This window comes from Hippoglossus stenolepis, chromosome 12 (assembly GCF_022539355.2).
Source record: "Hippoglossus stenolepis isolate QCI-W04-F060 chromosome 12, HSTE1.2, whole genome shotgun sequence".
NCBI classification, from domain to species: domain Eukaryota; kingdom Metazoa; phylum Chordata; class Actinopteri; order Pleuronectiformes; family Pleuronectidae; genus Hippoglossus; species Hippoglossus stenolepis.
In genome coordinates this window covers 4,029,870-4,050,368 of record NC_061494.1, presented here as the reverse complement: position 1 = coordinate 4,050,368, position 20,499 = coordinate 4,029,870, and the positions used below count along the sequence as shown (strand labels likewise).

Here is a 20,499-nt window from a genome sequence, read left to right as displayed (position 1 = left end):
ACTACACGTGCGTAAAGTGCGAGGAGTGAAAGTGCAGCCATTTGAAGGCTTTGATCCACTTAAGACAGTGTGTGTCCCTCTTTAAACGTGATACACAGGCAGTGGCTGTCTCTTGCAGGTTCACCGCTCGCTTGAGTGACGTGACAAACCGCAAGTACCATTCATTTGCCTGTTGCTTGTACGCTGGTAATTTTCCACCAGCCACGAGTGGGAGTGGTTACACGATCATGAACGCACGGGGTTAGAAAAACGACCTGGAGGAGAATGTTGTTCCGCGACCGGGCAACAGTGGCAAAGTCAATGGTGGAGTGGATTTTAAATACACGGTGTCAGCAGCAGCACGGACGAGATGTGTGATAGCGCCGTGTACGTTTTGCAGATTGAGAGCCGAGTAGCGGAGATCACCGCTGTCAACTGAGGATGCAAACATGACAGCGTCCCCCTCCTCTCCTCTGTGGTCACGTGGTCCAGCGCGCTACTTGATGGAAAAATACTGGATTTGGTGTGTAGTGGAGACAGTACACAGCCCAGGAAAGTCATTCACAGAGGATTTTTCGAAGGGCGTTTGAGTCCCTACCCAGCAACACTGTCCACCACTCATTTCTACATGTCTCTTCCACCCACACAACATGCACAGGTCATTTGAAATACTTTGTTGCATTTGATCAAAGCTGTGTGTGCACAATATCTGTTTTTGAAGTGCATGTTGGATGTGGATTGGACAGAAAATGTCATTTAATCCTGAAAACATCTTGACAGCAGCAAAAGCTGCAATTATTTGAGCTGTGTTGTTTCAGGATTGCACATCGGTCATAATGATAACTTTATTTATATAGCACCTTTCAAAACTGATGTACAAAGATGACTGATCAAATCAGGAATATGAAACATCAAAGGCAAGAAGCAAATCAATACAGTGACATTTAGAAATGAAAGACAGCTCATTAAATAATACAACATTGTTTAAAAGTGGTGGCAAAAAAAAAGGATAAATGAAACATGTAATAATTCTAATAATAATTCAGCTCATAGCATGCAGTGTTAGGGCCACAAGGTATATGTCATAATGGATTGCATGGTGAGTGGATTTCTGATTGTAATATAGGTATCATATGCCCCGTGCATCACAAAGCCCTTAAAACAAAGAGTCACCTTAAATCATTTTGAATTCTGAGTATACCATGTTTCATCCTCAAATGCAAGCATTCTGTCAATCTCACTTACAGTATCTGTGCACTGTTTGAGTCGACGTCCTTGGATCAGCCTCACACCCCAGACAGTTGGCCTATATCTGAGCCTTTGTTATTAACAAACAAGATTTCAAAGCCTATTATCTCTGCGTTGATTCATGGATGCCATTTGCTGTGCCCTCCATGCTGTCACATTCCCATAGTCCTCTACTTCAGCAAGAAATTAAATGCATGCACGTCACTACAGACAAACAAACAGGTCAGACAACTTCTTATGAATTCATTAGTCTTGGAAGTAAAAGAAAACATTGCCTAAAGTTCAGTTCATGACAAATGGTGTCTGGGGTGAAAGTTGTTCATCCTTGTCCCATGACTGCTACTTTAACTGGTTTTTGTTATTTACATGTACATGTTCACGGTTGTCCACACATGAATTTGACTGCAGATATAAGATTTGCAAACAAATTAAAATGCAGGATAGACTGCCATTTAAAAAAAATGTTTTAATTGAATCCTTGGTATAAAGTGTATTTTTCCATTTGGTCTCCAATGACATCTCAAACCACAGAAGTGCAAATACACTAAAACCTGCAAAACTAAGCGTGTGTATAAGTTTGCGCATGTGTAGGGACCCTTCACAATTTTCATCTACTTGAAAATGTATCAGGTAGTCAATGGCATTGAAGCGATAATGATTTAAAAGCTGGGTCCACTCAAGCTATTGTCGAAAAGTACTTTTCACAAGCAAGAAGCACAATATATTCATACATGTTCACTAATGCTTTACAATCAAAATACTTTAAAAAGTTTACATCAGGCTGATATAGTTTGCTGTTAAATCCTCATTATTTCATGCTGAGCGATTTTGTCCACAAAACATCAGCTGCTTTCAGGCCCTCACTGTCAGCAACTCCCATCTCTCTTGTTGCAGTGCTGGAATTTACTGTTAGACATGTGTGAAGTTTGGAGGTAAGCAACCTCGGCCAGGCGTAGGCTGGTTAAATCTCGTTCTGTCTGGTCGCGGCATTGTAGCCCATTTACATATATTAACATTGCACCACACCAGGGGGCTGACCTCCATGTGGCAATCAACTAAAGAAACTTGTAATTTGTTGTGCTGGCTCACGCTGCTCTTGTCCCACTGCCTAAAAGCTCAGCCTCGCCATGGAAGCTTACAACAGGGAAAGGAGAAATGGAAACTGCTGCACGGTTTCAGAGATATTGCACAATAATGCCAATGTGACAACACATGTAAAGCTGCTATCATATATATTTCTCTCAGAGTAATATATATATGTATCATTTCCTGTGCTTATACTTGGAGAGAGTGTGTGCAGGAAATTGGATTTTGTTAACACAGGACAAGAATACTGCCTTGTGATTAGCCTTCTACTCCAGTCCATGCTTCAGTCCGGACATTATGTAAACAAATAACAGCGCCATCTTCTGAAACACGAGTCTTTAGACTGCCTGCATCTGATGTGTGATCCTGCCGCGCCCTCTGCTGGAAAAACTGAAGCGTCATCTCACTGAAAGTCACACGACATCAAGATAAGAAATTTAAACATATGAACTGAGATCAAAATCAGCTAAACTGGAATGAAGACAAATTAAATTCATTAAATATAATTAATACAATGAATAGTTGAGTTTATTATGTCAACAAAAAAGACATGTTATTGCAAACAAAGCACTGATTCCGGGGAGAGCTGACAAATCTAAAATGTTTAATCAAACATTAGTCATTAAATGTCTCGGATCTATCATTGTCATGTTGGCACTTTGGAATATTTGTGCATGGCTCTGCATTTCTGCTTCCACAGTTACCTACACCAAGGAGGTTATGTTTTTACCCCTTCAAAATAAAATTGGCGTTTATAATTAAATAAGAACAAACTACATAAGCTTTGTATGTTTTACAAGTTGCTCAGTTTGATGGAAAGTAGACAATCCCTGCTGTAATTCAAACTGTGATGTCTTGTCCGGGTCTGGATCACATGATCTGGTTTACATGATCTGAATCACATCGCATGTGATTTGATGCTGTCTTCAAGTTGAAATATCAGATATATGAGTGAATTAACCTATCAGCACAAAAATATGACTTTACAGGCAGACATATTTTTTTCAGGCAGATGGCAAAAATGAGTGAGGCCCAGTCACAAATTCAACGTTTTAAGTGTAGCTATTGATCCACTGTAGTAAACATTTGTAACTTGTTATACCAGTGTGGCCAACATGAACTGGTACATGTCAGATCATAATAGCAATACTGTAGAGAGGATAGGGATTTCCAGACAGCCAGCATGGCTCTGGCTAAGCAATTCAAGTTCAGCCTAAAATCTGGCCTCATGAGTGACACTCGAGATAAAAGTACACTCTTACTATGATTAGGACTCGCGAGTTTGCTTGTGTGCAGTGATTGCATACAGTCTATGAGTGATTACAGGGTTGACAGTAGCAGCACTTGTCTTATCAGTAGCAGCTGTATTTTTGTCCCACTAACATATGAAGATATGACCTTTCAAAAGTGTTTTGAATTGTCTTGCCTAATATTCATACAAAAACTAAAATATCAGTGACAATATTGGTCTTAAAGTGAATGTTAATTGTTTAGTATTTCAGGGCAGAATCATACCCCAGTTCCACAGCAACCACAACAAAAAAGTAAGAAGTTGCTCTGGCCAGTCATGCATTTATACTTTGGAGACCAAATTGTCGGGGTGTACAAGAGTACTGTGGTATTATTACATCCACACCTGGGTCTTAAACAGGATTGTCTTTACATGACAATTGTTTACTAAGACACACAAAACGGACCTATTAAGGACTTATTTTAGTGAATATTTGACCATCATGGCTGCATTCCGAGTGGCCTGTGTGTGTTGAAACTTGAAATAGTTACAGCAAGTTTCGGAGGCAGTTGTTGAAAGCCAGTGTTATAAAGTAGTTTTAAATACTCAAAGGGGTACACATTCAGTTTACCATAGTTGGTTGAACCTGTTTTGGGCCCCACAGGAAAATAAGGTCATGGACCCAACAGACTTTTTTTCAAGAAGACTTTTGTGCATTCCAAATCGATGTCAAATAACCCAAAGAAATGACAAATTTTAAGTCTTCTAAAGTGTGTGCTAGATTTGTGAGTTTTCAAGTAAGCCAGGCCCCTAAGAAACAGCTTCCTCCTTCCCTCCTGCGTTTGGTGAATGATGTATCGCCATGGCAACAATGTCCATCATCCTGACCAGATTTGAGGACTAAACAGACTTGAACCTGCTATGAGACAATGTCAAAGTACCGAGTTAGTGCCAGTAGGTGGCACTATGACCAAGACTGACATTTGGCCTGTAGACTCTTCAGACTGGGACTTTTACAAAGATCTGCTATTATGGGCTGAGTTACAATAGTTTTGTGTATATGCAAATTAACAGTTTGACTCACAATGTTCACATATGTTTGTGACTAATTTAACTGTCCCGTGTTAGCAGCTCTCCACCAGCGCCTGTGGGCGATGAAGGACAAGATGATCAGCATCTCCACGAACTTCTGGTGGAGGAAATGCAGGACCAGCTTCATTGCCACAACCAGCTCCACACCTGGGATCTTCCCCTCGTCGCTGCTGCTGCAAACAGTAATTAGGATGACCTTAATGTTTCTTCCCCTCAAGGCTCAGTATATAGGGGGCTAACTGCTCCATCTCAGGCCATCCCAGCCAAACCAGTACACTGTCATCCAGGCCACAGTTGGGGCCTGTGGTGTCCTAGGCTCCTGGGTGTGTATGAGGTACCTGGGAGAGTGGTGCACAGTATGCACTTTGTTTATCATATTGATAATAAAGGAATTGTTAGAAGACTGAAATGATGTCTTCCTTCCTGTTAGACAACAGCTAACATTATCTTTAAACCACTTGATGATCGAGCTCCAAGAACTCAACACTACATTTCCCATAATTCAACCCGATTACAACAGGCTTGTGTCACGTTCCATTCATCTATATACATGGTGAATACCACAATATAAAAAGATATTTACCAAATGTAAATTCATAAAAAGCATTGCAAAAGCAAAATAGTTTTTCATGAAAATCTTAAGAATTATAACTTCAAAACATCGAAGTGTCAGTGGTAGTTAAACTTGATTCAGACCTTTCTACAGCATTGTAATTTGTACAGTAATTTTGATATAGCTGATTTAGACTTTGGTTATTTATTCACTTATTTTTTGCAACACACATTTAATTTTGTGTAAGCTGAATAATAGCTTGTGTTGCCTGGCTCAATATAAAAGATTTAAATTAAAATAATGTTGAGGTCAGCAAATGTATTTGCCGCACTTCTGTACACCAACCAGAACAGTCAGAACTTTAGTAGCTCTGAAGTAAGCTTCAGTTACAGAAAGACACATGGACGTTTTATGTGGTTTTACAACCATATAGAAAGGTTTTATTCTTTGTCTGGGGTCTCACCTTTCCATTCATTTTAATATAACTAATGTCCAGTTGAAGGATGAAAACAAGTACATAATATTAGGTCTTAATTACAAGTAAATGAAAGGTGAACAAACATTAAATTTATAGTTCGCCAACAAAACATGTGTTTGTTCACGCTTCTAATTCTTCCATATAGCTTAAACGTATTACTCGTTTCATGTTAACATTTCAGAGACTTTGAGGGGGTGACATGTTGTCCATTCTGTTTCTGTTTTCATTTCATGGCATTGTGGTTATATCAGACTCATTCAGCTGAGAAACTCTTCCAACTTCGTAACATGCTTTAATATATTTTTTTCATAGCTTCCTAAAATCAAATTTATTTTTGTTGCTTGTTAACGCAGACATTTTTACCTCCAATAAAATGTTTTGTTGTGTACTTTAAACTGAAACTGTTTACTCCCCACTGGACAGAGCTGAAGATGTGTGATTTTTATGGCCGACAACCTCAGGGCACGTTCACACCATGTGTGGAGTGTTTATTTATTTTTTTAACTCTGGGATGTTTACTCCTTTGGCTTAGTTCAGGGGCAGCAAATGAGGAACACAGTAGGACAGCTGAAAATGTGAGTCTCAACTCTCTGCCAACAGAACTGTGTTACGGCTTATTAATGAGGTGGGAACGAGCCACAGGAAACAACAAGACCAAAACACCATTGCATCAATATCTATGTTTTTTAAATCAAAATTTCACATTGTCATAACCTATTGTTTAACTTTCTGCTCATCTCTCTTTACTGTCTTTTTTTGTCTGTCACTGACACTTATTCATCTTCACAATACTGACTGAATTTCTGTGGGTCCCTGACATTTACTATGGTTTGATCAATAAGTCTTTTGAAACCTGATATCACGTTAATTGAATTGTTTGCCCAAAACACCCACAGGATTAATTAAGAGTCAATTAAGCACTACCCTCTGAACCATGTGTTTATTAATTTAAAGGCATACTGCAATTTTGCGGGACATGTGCGAGACATGTAAAAATACATATAAAACAGGCTTTCTGTAAAAGCCTAAAATTAAATTTGTATTATTTATTAGGTTCAAGATACTGATGTGATACTTTTGTAATTTTCAAATTACTATTTCAATATTATGTGGAAGGATTACCACTGTGTATAAATAAATGGAAAGTGGGGTAACCATGCTGTTATAGCAATGTAATTATGTATGGTTTCTTTTATTACATTTTTTTGAATGACATGAACCTTTCTAAATGTTTTTAATAATGTGTATTTATAAATTACTGTCAATGTACCAGGGTTACAAAACATGAGGCTTATTGGAACAGTGACCAATATTGATGTTAGTGAAAAACTAGAACAGCTTCTATGACAGATCAGATTGTTGAATCATAACTAATACAGGAGCCAATTACTCCAACTCATAAACAAACCTTACGGGGGTTTAATGAACAACTGGCCATTGACTTTCAAAGACAGTGCACCACTGACAGGACATGAACAACAGACTTCTTTGTCAAGTACAAAGTACATGTCAAATCAAGTTTTCTCAAAGATGGTCTCTGTCACTTAGGTGGGCCTAGTTCTTATCACACTGCTGTAAGTTCAATGCTAACCCTTTTACCTCTGACCTGCAAATTTACAGGCCAGAGGTAAACTGCTATCTGGAGAAACACCAAGTTGGTGTGTCTCACCCTTCAATTTGCAGATAACCTCCTCAATGAGTAAAACCTTTGAACAGTTATGACAGTTCTTTGTACAAATACCTCTTTTAAATAAAATGTTTGAAATTATAATCCTGTTTGCAACCAAGCTAAGCTAACAAGGTAATGAGCTTCTGAGCTAACCATTGGCAAGCTAGCTTGAGAGCTTTATTTTCCCTAGTTGATGACTTTTATTAAACAAAATGTTGTTCAGTGTTGAAAAGAAGAGCAGGCTGAAGTAACGGGTCAGAGGTGAGAACATAATAAGAAAATACGAGCTATTTTTAGAGCTAACACTACCCCAGCTGGTTAGCAAGTTAGCAGCTAGATCAGCAGTGAGTGGACCATGGACTGTAAATACAGTATGCTAACGAGATTTTGTTTGCTCTTTATTTGACCAATTCAGTCAAATCTATTGAACAGAATGCTGAACAATGTTGAACAAAATACCGGTCTGAAGTAAATACAACAGTGGTTATATACATAGTTAAAAGCTGAGAGCTAGTTTTACTGGCTAGCACTAGCCTAGCTGGCTAGCAAGTAAGCAGTTAGGTCAGCGCTGATTGGAACATAGACTGAATATACTGTACATATACATACAGTCTTTGTTCCACTCACTGCTGATCCACACAAGTTTTGTTCAAACTTACCTCTTTAGATCACATTTGTTATCTTATTATCCTGTTAGCAACCATGCTAAGCTAGCAACCACATGGGATTGTGAACTGATCATGTCCTTACTAGCTTTGAGGGCTTAAGGGATAGTTTAGCGAAAAATAAAATGTCACCCATTATCTCCTCATCACTATGCCGATGGAGCGGCGGGGGAAGTGTTTGAGTCCAAAAAAAACACTTCTGGAGTCTCAGGGGTAAACAGAGTTGCAGACAAATCCAAAATCATGGTGGAAATAACGGCGTTTCGAGTCAGATTTTAATGTCGAGGCTTACGGACACTTGGATGACACCACAGGAGCAGTATGGTGAAAGTTGATGTTGTTTATTTACATTTGAAGAATCACCATGTACTTCAGTTGTATCGGATTCAGCTGCAACACAGTTTACCCCTGAGACTTAAAAGTGTTTTGTGGACTCAAACACCCCCATCGGCACAGTGGTGAGTAGATAATGACTGAATTTTCATTTTTCGGTGAACTGTCCCTTTAATTCACCCCAGTCGATGATCTCTATTGAAAAACAGTGTTGAAGAGCAGCCTGAAGTAAACAGACCAGAGGCGACAACATAGTAAAAAGCTAGGAGCTATTTCTAGAGCTAACACTAGCCCAGCTGGTTAGCAAGATAGCATCTAGATCAGCAATGAGTGGATCATAGAGTGTATATAAAGTATATACGGTCTGGTTTATATGCAGAGAGTTGGGGGGGGGACCCAGGGAGACCAGGGGTAAAGGCAGGTCAGGCAGGCGGGCAGCAGGGGGAGGGAGGAGGGAGGACAGAGGGAAGGAGGGGGCGGTGAGAAGCGGAGCTGTGATGCAGACAGCGGATCACATGAGCACGGATCTGTTTACAAACTGAAGTGGAGCACAGAGACGAGGAAGAAGAGAGGAGCGCGGTGAACGTGAGAGGAACAGACGAGAGAAGAGAGGAGAGGCTGAATCCGCATTAGCCGCAGTGTATCAACCCTCCAGGAAGAGATGAGGAGCTGCTTTCCACAGCAACGTTACTGAGGCTCACTGACTGACTGACTGACTGCCTGACTGCCGGGGGAACCCATCCATGTCCTCCCCTTTGTCTCTCCATAATTGGCCACGGCAGGTTTTCACAGCCTTGAGAGGAGGACAGCGACGTGGAGGTCTGGAGAAGAGAGGAGAGAGTGACAGAGGAGAGAAAGCAGGAGAAGGAAGAGCCTCATAACGATGATCTGAAGAGGAGACGAAGCTAAACAGCAGGGAGTCGTGCTTGGACAGGTTTATTTCCAGAGCGCTGGGTTGGATTTTGAGCTTTTTTCCTCATATTGTCTGTGGCATTGGTGTCTTTTCATCCACGTCGCCCACAGGATTGTCTCCATGCTGAGGAAGGACACAGCTGGGAGTCTAAATCTCTACTGAGGTGGATGTTTTGTAGTTAATAATCTCTGCTGACTGATTTATTACTCTGTTGAGTTGAGCAGCTGCTTGCTGGGCTGATGTCTTCTTGAAGAACTGGAATCTCAGGTCTATTTACTCCAGACCACAAGGATATAACTCTCACCATCAACTCTCAGGGTCACCTAGTCTGAACTTAAAAGGTAGTGGACATTATATCCACCGCCGATCCCCTTTTAAACAAACTTCACAAAAGTTGTGGAAATTTGTGAAGCTTTGCCATCTGAACAGCTGCATTTAATGCATCCTGTCAAATGGTGTAACGGTAAGTGCCAGCACAGGCTTTTTGCAAGATATGACTGTGACAGTTTGTAATCTTAAGGGCCAGTGTGTAGAATTTAGTGTAATCTAATGGGAGAAATGCCATACGATATTCATAATTATGTTTTCAGTAGTGTTTCATTAGCTCAAATGAAACAGTGAGTTATATTCATTTGCTCAGGCTTAGAATGAATCCTTCATTTCTACATATGTCTATGGGTTCCACCATGTTGCACCACCATGTTTCTACTGTAGCCCAGAAAGAACAAACCATACAATGGCTCTAGAGAGGACCTCTCGTGTATTTACATTACCTGAAGGCCACAGTAGAATTGCTTACACTCTTGGAAAGGAACGGTTGAGGAGAATTCAGTTGGTTGCAATCTGCACCAATAACACTAGATGTCGCTAAATCCTTCACACTGAACCGATTGTTTGTCAAGTGTTTGCTAAGTGAACATTTACAAAACGCTAAGTTAAAATGGGTCACAGCCTAGAAACTCGTTCCAATGTAGAGATTAGTCATTGCACAACGGAATTAATGCTGAGCTAAATGTTTGCTAATATACAACAAGTTACAGTCTTATAGTGAAAAGTAGTAATTTGATCAAAAGGCTGTTTAGTATAAGATGACAAAATGTGAAGCCACACAACGTCACTCTAAACAATGTCAGTGAGGCAAGCAAAATCAGACATTCATACCCAATACCAGTATCCAAGCAAGGGAGGACTATTTAGTTTAACAGCCAAAACACACCAAACCAAAGCTATTATTCCTGTTTAACAGTGTTCAGCCACAATCCTGTTCACAACACATGCATTTGCACAGTGGCCTACCTGTCAGTGCTCCACTATCAATGATTCACTCACATTGTGCTAAGATTACAGCCGCCGACTTCTTTAGCCAAATCTCCTGTCGAACACTCCCCAAAACCCCTCAGTGTACAGCAAAACTGCACTCCACTGCCATAACCATTGTCCATTATAGAATTACTCTTGAACCAGGAGGTCACCATTACAGGATCAGTTGTGACACTTGACCTCAAGAAAGAGTTAAGTAGTGCAATGAAAAGCTGATGTGCGTCGCCTGGAATGAAAAGTGCCATTTTCAAGGCCCTCAGAGTTCATGCACTTCTGTCCCTCCAAGCTCAAACTCCAGTGAGTAACCACTTTCAGGCAAAGATGCAAGTGGAACACATTCCTGTGTTGGATGGTGGTGAATGAAAAGTATTTCACAGTGTGGAGATGTGTTAAGTTTTATAAATGTGTCCAAAAATCCTCTTCTCGTCATGAGGATAGCAACCACTTGTAGAAATAAACCTCATCTGACCCGGTTTTTCTGTCGATTAATTCAGTTTTATCCAGATTAATGTGGATTTTATGCCTCAGAGATTTTACAGCCATAAAAACTTGGAACTTTGATAAAAGGCAAGAAAATAATAACTTATTTCCTCAACACAGTTCTCCCACTTCATTTCCCGCTCACTTCTCGGTTAAAACAAAGTCCTAAATTAGGTTCTTCCATAACTGTTACACATACCACCTGCACACATGCACTCATTATCTCAACTTTCACCCAAGTCCGAAACTTTGTGCAGCCCAAGAATGTCTGCAGTGAAAGCAGTATTACATTGCAGCTTGAAACAAGAGGCTTCACAGATGCAGTGTGGAGTCAGTGTGCCAGGCTCTGCAAGTTACAGATACGTCCACACACATGCACCTTCTTAAAATCCAACCCCACATCCCTGCCACAGGAGGTGGACAAAGGTGAAGTCTGGTATTGCCAGACAAGGTCATGTATGATGGTCTATCTTTGGCCTGCAGTGCTCTGTGGGCCATGGAAACACACTGGAAAGGCTCTGACAGGGTGGATTGGGCTAATATTCCACCAGAAATCTGAAAATATTCCCAGTCTACATACAGTGGTGACACAACTGACGTAACATTTCTTTTCACCTTAATCTTAACGATCAGATCTACATGCCCAACTCTGCGTTAGCAAGGTTTGTCCTCACTGGGGCAACACAAGCTATACACATAATGACATATTATCTCCTTTTGAGATTCTTATGGCAAACTTGTCAGGTAATTCTTGTCAAGTGCCACATTCAGCAGATACAAGCAATGTTTTAGCATCGGATGTGATACATGTGCTTGTCCAAATGTTAGTCAATCATAATGTCTCACCTCATTTTTATAGAATCAGATAATTCAAACCAAACTTACTGGCAAAAATGAGCACTTGAACATACACCAGTGTGATAAGAACCACCATAAATGACAGAAATAGTCTTTGAGAGAAATTTATTTGACATTTTGAGTTCATGTCCCTTCTGCAAAACAGTAAGGATGTAGGTTGTGAAACCAACACAATAACCTACAGATGCTCTGTTGCTCTGCAGAGCTGAGGGGGGCTGCAGAACAGACCGATTGTTCTTTGTTTGTCTGTCACTAAATGTGACAGCTGACACATTGCACCTTTGATTCATTGTTATTTTAAAAAAACAGTTCAATAATGATGTCATTTAGATAGACAAAACATGGAAACCCATGTCACTATGAATTTTTCAAACTATTCATGCTGACATCTGTCATACATTCTGTCATTGTGATTTGTGCTGGGACTCTAAATGACTCATAATGTAGGTTACAATCCTCACGACTCAATTATCTGACTGTGGCTTTGTTTTTTTGTTGCTCTTTATGTATAAAAAATGAGATTTTGTAAAAATGTTATCAGGCAGTAAAAAACATGAATGTGCGTCAAGCTTTATAACAAAGAGTAGGCTATATTCAAGACTGCATTGTTCTTTGTGTGGAGGACAAAGTCGATGCAGAACCCAGTCCGATTAGACCTGCATACTGAGCAGTACCATCCATTCATGAAAATATTAACATAATGGATATGACACAGTTTAAAAACTAAATGTATACATTGTAGAAACATTGAAAACTTAAAACAATTCTGTAGGAAGTTCGAATCAAACTTTTAAATTACACTCTTCAGCACAAGTATGCATATACTTAGAGGAGATATTGCATTTTCCTACTGGATTGAATTTTTCTTTATTGCAGCCAAACCATTATTTTTTCCTCATGAAGTCATCTAATTTCTTTTTCCCTGTGTGCCGTCCTCTCAGGGTGTCTGTGTGACCTTGGATTGCAGAACTCCAAACTCCACTGCAAGATGACGTCCGAGGAGCTCTTCAACCTGCCACTCAACATCTACATCATCATCCTGGGCATTGGCCTCTTCGTCCTCATGCTCAGCCTCATCTTCTGCTGCTACCTCTTCAGGTACAAGACAGACAGACAGACAAGGCTGAGGTAGTGTCAGACAGCTACACAGGATCAGTATCACCATGTTATTTAAGAGCAGATAAATTCACCCACTTCTGACTGGAGACATCATTGTAGTTAAACTCCAGTATGTCAAACATCCAGTGAACTGCCTTCTTTGGGACCTCTCTGAGTGCCACATACCATTAACCTCTAACCTGCATTTCAGGAGTTATTTTGTAGTCACTATGTGAAGTGAAATTTTGTATTTATCTTTCAACAACCCTAAGAGACCACACCTGAACTTCTTGCATACAATATACTGTAATTATTGCTTCTTTAAATCGACTTTAGCTTAAGAAATTTGACTTTAACTGTACATGAATAATAGTAGCCATAAGCTTAATCTTATTAATCAATCTAAAAATCTGAAAATAACGCAAAGGCAAATTTACTTCCTCTGCTCAAAGTATATGACACAACTAAACGTCTCGATTTTCCTTGCAGTGAGATCCAACTATCAGCAGCCAGATCATCTGGCTTTCACATGGGTTCGCTTCGTATCCGCTGAAACCACCTAAGTTTTATCATGGGCCATTTTCATGTGTGCTCATCTTATTAGCTGACTGTGCGTTAGCAGATGGTATCTTGTGTGCTCTGGGAGATCTTCTTAAATCTCTGAACAGACTGGTTTTTAGTATTGCAAAGAACTAAAGAAACGCAGCTTATTAAGGCCATCAAGGTTTAAGTAAGCACTGCTTAAGGCAACTGCAGACGGGTTAAGACAAAGTAAAAAACTGGAAAAACCTGTTAACTCTTACAGCAATGGTGTTCTCTGATCTTCTAGTTAATTATCTGACAACCAGATATTTGAAAAACATATACACGACTGTGGGAAATACAGTATATAATTTGGGTTCCCAGCCAGGCATTGGATTAAGAAGCACCAGCTAAGAAGACTGTAGTGATGATCTGAATCTGGAGTTTGAATTGATTAGATGGAGTTTAGTTCTTGGTTTTATTTAGCTCTGATACTAAAGGACAGAATGTAAGACTATGTTTGTGGGATTAAAAAGTCTAAATGGACAAGTTCAAACAGATACTGTACCTTGAAGATGAAGGTGCCTCTAACTGCTCTAATTGGATCATTTTTGACATCTCAAGCTTCTCAAATGGTGTATATCTCAATGAGGAATTAACATTTTTATGTTTTTTATTATTATTTTATGGTCACTGAACCCAAAATAATGGAAGTGTATACTTTCAATGAGAGTGTAGACACACAGGCTGGTACTGGAATGTGGCATTGTGTGAATTCCAGGACTTCAGCTGATTCATGAAGCATGACAAGACATGTTGCACTGAAGACAAACGTGGAGCCTCCAGGCACATCGTAGAATTTTGAGACTCTAAACTAAAGTATGACAAGTTTGTTTGTGTTTTTGCTTTACAGATTGAGGCGACGAGGTGCTCGAGAACAGTATGGCTACAGTGAGGTAACATTACAGCATTTTCGAGTTTGTTAAGCAACTGTTATTCAGATTATATCGTTTTGTCCTTTGAACTCATTTTGTGACAAATCCCTTCTCGTTCGCAGGTTGTTTTGAAAGGAGCGGAGAAGAAACTGAGCCTTCTTGGCGTAAGTCCAACACACAGTGAATGTGATGAAACACTTTTATGAAACAGTTGAAAGAGGCATAGCTGACCAATGCTAATGGTCTAATGGGACAAAAATGAATGTGGGAAACATACTCAGCAGTGTTTGCAACTCGTGTTTAAAATCTAGCAACATGACTCAGTGGCTACAAGCAAACTCACTGCTGTAACAAATTACACGAAATAAAGTGCTATGCTAATACTTTTAGTAAGTTATGTGGGAAAATAATCACGTTGAAATAATATCTCTTTATTTTAGCCTCAGGCGTTTGTCTCTGAAATGCTGACAAAATAACGTAACTACTGATTTGTGAGATTTTGATTAGCTAGCTACAGCAGCTAGCTTCCCCTTGATGCTGTGCTGCATTGCAATCATATATAACATTGCTTATGGCTGTATAAACTATACTTATAAACTATTTTCCAATTACATAATAAATACTAATTGTGGCCAGATTTGACTAAAGTAAGGAAACTGAGTATACTCCCAAAAAAGTATACTGCCATGTTTTTGTTAAACTAGAACAATATCTAGTGTTTTGGCTCTGTATCAGTTTTAATCCCCATCCACACTAACACCCCTGACAACGCACATCACAAAACCACTCACATACACTGGGCATGTGCAAACTGGTGTAAACAGGAAGACATGCGCATCCCGCAGGAATTGTTGCATATTGTACACAACTGAAATAGGAAAATTACTCACAGCTGATTACAAACTACAAACTATGGGAGCTTTGAGAAAATCACCGAAACAACATGTGTTTAATCCTTTGAAAATCAGTTTACTGTCTTTTTTAAAAATACCATATTATTAGTAGTAGGCTAACGTTGGTGTGCATTTTCTATCTACATTCATTCCAGGTATGCAAAAACTGGGTATTGCTGACATTAGAAGTATATGTAGTATTATTATAAATAAGGTATTGATCAAAGTATTTGCAGTCATCGTTGCAGTCATGAACATTTACATCTGTAATATTTTAACATAGGATTACACAGTTATAGTTTCTGATAATAGTTAAAATGGCAGTCATATCACCTCTGACCCAATTTCTTAACTTGTCATTTTCCCTTCTCAGCAAACATGTGCGGTGTGTTTAGAAGAGTTTCGCAGTAAGGACGAGCTCGGGGTGTGCCCTTGTTCACATGCTTTTCACAAGAAGTAAGTTCTACAAACTTGGTTCAAACCTCCATGAGATTGGACAGCTGACTCCACGCTTGTTAACATGCAACAGTTTTTATAAGTCACAGTCAAATGAAAAAACTCCAGACTTGATTCAATGCTTAAGCTGTTTTACAATTGATATCACGCAGCTAATTTTTGTGATTCATTTATTATGTTTGAGACTGTGGATGGAAACACTCTTCAATTGAAACCATGTGGAATAGCACTTTTGTGGCAGCCATTGTGTCTGCAAATCCATTATGTGGCTCAATAGGCTAAAAACCACAATATGTTGTTCTAGCCTTGAATTCCTAGACTTTCTGGTGTGCAAACATATTGACTAAACCATTCATGAGGAATGACACATAAGTTTAAATTCCCCTTTTTGTTTGATTTATGCCTTTAAGTTAACAGCTGAACGCATTCTGAAAGGGAGTGACTTTCAGGAAAAGCAGCTTTTTCAGGGTGCCCTTGAGAAAACGATTAGGAAATTCCTCACAACATATGTCCCTGCATGTTTGAAAATGAACAAGCTCTATGCAACTGAGACCTGTTTTTGCCCTGCAGCATAGGTGTGATGGTAACAGTAGCTTTTTTTTTGCCTGGTTTATTTCTGACTGATATTTCTCTTTGTCACCAGCATCTGTGAACTGTGCACGTGTCTGATCAGTCCTGTTGTACAACTACAGCAGGCAGTCAAAATTCAGCATAAACTCAGTAGATACCTCTTTACCTGTGTATCAGGAATACAGTTCTAAGCAGCAGGCAGACTTCAGACCCTCCTAAGTAATATTCCCACCAGGTTTGCAGAAAATGTGTGTTTGAGTTACTTTGTACACACACAGGCCGCAGGGTTATTAAGCTGGAAACACACGTCTGTTTTTCTGTTCTGTCATGATTCCCAAAGTTTCAGCATAAATGTAACTTTACATACTTTGTCTGCCTTAGAAATGACAAAACGTGGTAATGCATCATGTCTTTCATCTATCTACTTTCCCCAGGTGTCTGCTAAAATGGTTAGAAATCCGCAGCGTCTGTCCCATGTGCAACAAGCCCATTTGTCGCCTCCAGCCGGACCCCCCACAAGCACCCGAGCGGCGACAAAGTCTCCTGGAGGTCTGAGAGGGAAACGCATGTCCAGCAGTACCTCACGTTCTCCACTAAATAGACATCTGTCACTATAGAGGGTCCTGTTTCACTGTCCAACAGACTGTATTAATAGTAAAGCATTTTGAGGCAGAGCTACTGTGGGAGAAGAAATTGTATTAACTGGACATAGGGAGCCAAAGAACCTAACAAGCAAACTGAGACATATACGTCACATGAGGCCAAGTGTAAACAACCATCGTCTTTGCAGTCACCTGAGGCGTGAAATGTGAATGTTTGTTAAATTCGCTGTAAAGGGATGAAAGGACTGCATTGTAGGTGGTGGATGAGAGGTGTCATGGACCTCCTCCTCTGTCGGGTGGTGGTTTCTCTTCTTTGACGTAGATGGCCTCCTTCACTCCTCTTTCAAACCACCTGTCCTTCCGATCTAAAATATGTGTGATTGTTATCATTGGAGGTGTGTCCCTTATCTTTAGGTGTAAGTAAACACACAAAGTGTGTGCTCCTGTGTTGAGCCATGCATTTGTTTATTGGTTGGTTAGTTTCACCCGTATGTGCATTCCTCACTGCATTGGACAGCAGACACTAGATTTCTTTTCCGGGTGTGTGGTCTTTTGGATGTACCAGTTCATGTCCTAGTGTGTTGCTGAGTTTGAAATACACAGGGATGCAGTACTTGTTGAAGATCAGTGTCTCAAATACTCCAGACATGCATAAGATGGCAGTGTTGTTGGCACATTATCATCTTGGTACTGATATCTCCTAGCTTGTGTTCCAGTGGAGCTGGAGGAACTTTCCTCAGGAACTAGGAAACTTTGCAGGAACTGCAGTGGAACCGGGGTCGCAATTAAGATCAGTGGAAATCTTTTTACCCCCAAAAAGTCTCTTAACTGGAAGGGGTACTTTGGAAAAGTATAGAAATCTTTGGGGTGGGGTTTGCAATTTTGAAGAGTCCTGATTGGTCGAGTATTCCTGCAATAGCTTGTAAAATAATTATTCATGAATCGAGCATTTGAGGTGTTTTCAATGCACCTTTTTACAGCGCTCTTGTCTCATCAAGCATTAAATTAAGATTGACAGCAGCATGGTTTTAATCTCTTCCATGTTTACTGCTGTTTTGCTCGATTTGTACAGTGTCATCGTTATCAATCTTTTGCATTGTGGCCTCCTGGTGGACTGGGGTGGAAAAGCTTGTTGTAGCCATTGGTTGTTCCTACATTAGCAGGCTGATTTGCCAAATCTCTCCTGGTCTATAGATGGTGGTGGAAACACTGGTGAACAGGTGTGCAGGAACCTTTTAGTTCCTTGAAAAAAGTTCCTGCATGGGGTCTAAAAGTTCCAGTTACTTTGGTTGCAACACAGCTCATGTGTAGGTACTCCTGTGTGTGAATAGGTTTAGATCGTGCCAAGATTACCAAGATAGCTAGAGAGCCGTGAAGCTATAGGCTCCTTCTCAATCTTTGGGTAACAACACAGATTAGATGTTCATATCTTTCTTGTCTTATTCTTGTTTTTTGTAGCAAGAGCACATCTGCTTGTCTTTTCCAGTGGCCTTCAGTTTAATATTAGTCCTAGTTATACAGTAACCTATAGAAGTATGATTCATCCACTGAGCTGTGATCATCCATCAGGCAGAGATGTGGGTGCAACTGTGACATAAACACAACAGCATCAAGGATTTAGCATTCTTCACGACCATCAAATTCACAGCATCATCACAAGCAGTATATTCTGTTGCTATAGTGTCATTGTCAGAATATGGAGAAACCAGCCCCATGTCACCGGCTGAGGATCTGACCACATTTTAATACATATTCTAAATGCAGGTAATTCCAAATGGTTTACTTTCTTTTTTTCTCTCCACTGTATTCAAGTTGCAAGTGGAGTCAGATGACATACTAACATCTTTAGAAAGGGTCTCTCTATGTGACACAAACAGTTGTTTTGGGCCCTCAGCCATTTCTGGGATGTTGATGTGTCGTGTCACTTCTGTAACTCAGCTAATGAGATTATTTCTGCCTCCAGAGCAGCTCTGCCTCTGAGCCACGTTTGTATGACAGTTTGGCCCATAATTATATGCAGGTCCATGTAAATGTGATGTGTCTGGGCCTTTAGCCTCAACTTAAGAGGCTGGAGCTTGGAAAGAGGAAGATTCAACCACCAGACAACACCAGACAACTGTTCTTGCCCCAGCATTGATGGGTAATGCAGAGACTGCCGTGAAAGATGTAGAACATTTACAATCAAAATAACATAAAGTCCTGTTTAATTGAACAAAACAGGTTAACATTTAACTTTAGATTGAGTGTTGTGGTGTGTGTGTTTTGACTGTAATCTTCTATTATCTCACAGTCGATCAGCTCCATCCCACAGTATGTTGCCAAGCTTAATGAAGGTAATGAAGCCCTAAATGACAACACATTGGAGCCATATGAGATCTAAGAGAAAAGACAACTACATGCTGTCATACGCCTGTTCAGCTACAACAAAAGGTCTGAAGTGACTTAACCACAAAATACACATGAATACATACAGGGTTTTTAAGTTATTTTTAAGAACTATTTTGTATCATAACTGGCTCTCAATAAAGGGCATAGTATGTCAGCTACAACACTTTGACTGTCATTTGTCTAACGGTAGGCCATCATCGATGTGAGACAATGTGAGAGATAAAGCGACCATTCATCAAATTAATCTAAGCCCCTGACGTTTAAGAAGCACTCTGTAAGGTTATAAATAGAAACACTGCACTGATATGAGGAACCTGTTTGAGCTGGTTTCTTGTCTGAGTGAGGTGCCTTTGAACACCATTCTATAAGGGTAGGAATACATTATGAGTACTGTGCAAATTGTAAATGCTTTGAATTTTCTATTTCTGAAAAAATACAGAATCCGTGTTTTGATATTGTCAATTGGCTCCAAGTCTTTTTTTGTTCTAGATTTGCTACGTATTGATACTTAAAGCTGTTTATATGTGAAAGGAAAAGTTACGAAATATTATCGCTAATAAGATGCCGCCTGTGATATATAAATGTGCCCAAAAGTCTTATGTATTTAAATTAAAAATAGGTTGTTGTTCTTTTTCTTGTAGTGACGTTCCACAGGCAGGGTTTCAGGCATAACACTGCCCACTGTAGTCATTAACATTTCATTTTATAGCCTACTTATTAGCCTTTAGACAATGTTGGTCTTTGTTCCACATTGAAATATCCCAGCAATTGCCATGATTGAGATGAAATATCTCAACATCACTTGATTATGGTGGCCCTGAAGTGAAAATCAAAACAAAAAATGTGAAAACACAACGACAAATGATATAAAACAAAGACAAATTTATAAAAAAAATCACCCCAGGAAACCACAAAAACGACAAATGATAAAACACAACAACAAATCCAATACAAGCTGTTGTGTTTCTTATTTGTCATTGTGATTTACACTTCAGGGCCACCGTACTTGGCATGAATTTTATAGGATGTAACCAAATGACTTTGGTTACTTTTCATCTTGTGCCATCATCATCTAGGCAAAATTCAAAATAGTGCAATACTTTTTTCTTTTTTTTTTGACAAATACCTGT

At 39.7% G+C, this 20,499-nt stretch overlaps 1 protein-coding gene across 3 annotated transcripts; it reads left to right on the top strand.

The window, feature by feature from the left end:
- Positions 1–8,798: 8,798 nt before the first annotated feature.
- On the top strand, positions 8,799–19,831 carry LOC118118799 (RING finger protein 122). Of its 3 annotated transcripts, none has more exons than XM_035172165.2 (6): positions 8,799–9,410; positions 12,847–13,003; positions 14,439–14,481; positions 14,583–14,624; positions 15,727–15,809; positions 16,814–19,831. In XM_035172165.2, exons 2-6 carry the CDS (start codon positions 12,894–12,896, stop codon positions 16,932–16,934), a joined length of 399 nt encoding a protein of 132 aa, XP_035028056.1. In that variant the 5' UTR covers positions 8,799–9,410; positions 12,847–12,893; the 3' UTR covers positions 16,935–19,831. The 3 variants fall into 3 exon arrangements, with proteins under 3 accessions (XP_035028056.1, XP_035028055.1, XP_035028053.1); XM_035172164.2 differs by having other exon boundaries at positions 8,799–9,588; XM_035172162.2 differs by having other exon boundaries at positions 8,799–9,710.
- Positions 19,832–20,499: the final 668 nt, after the last annotated feature.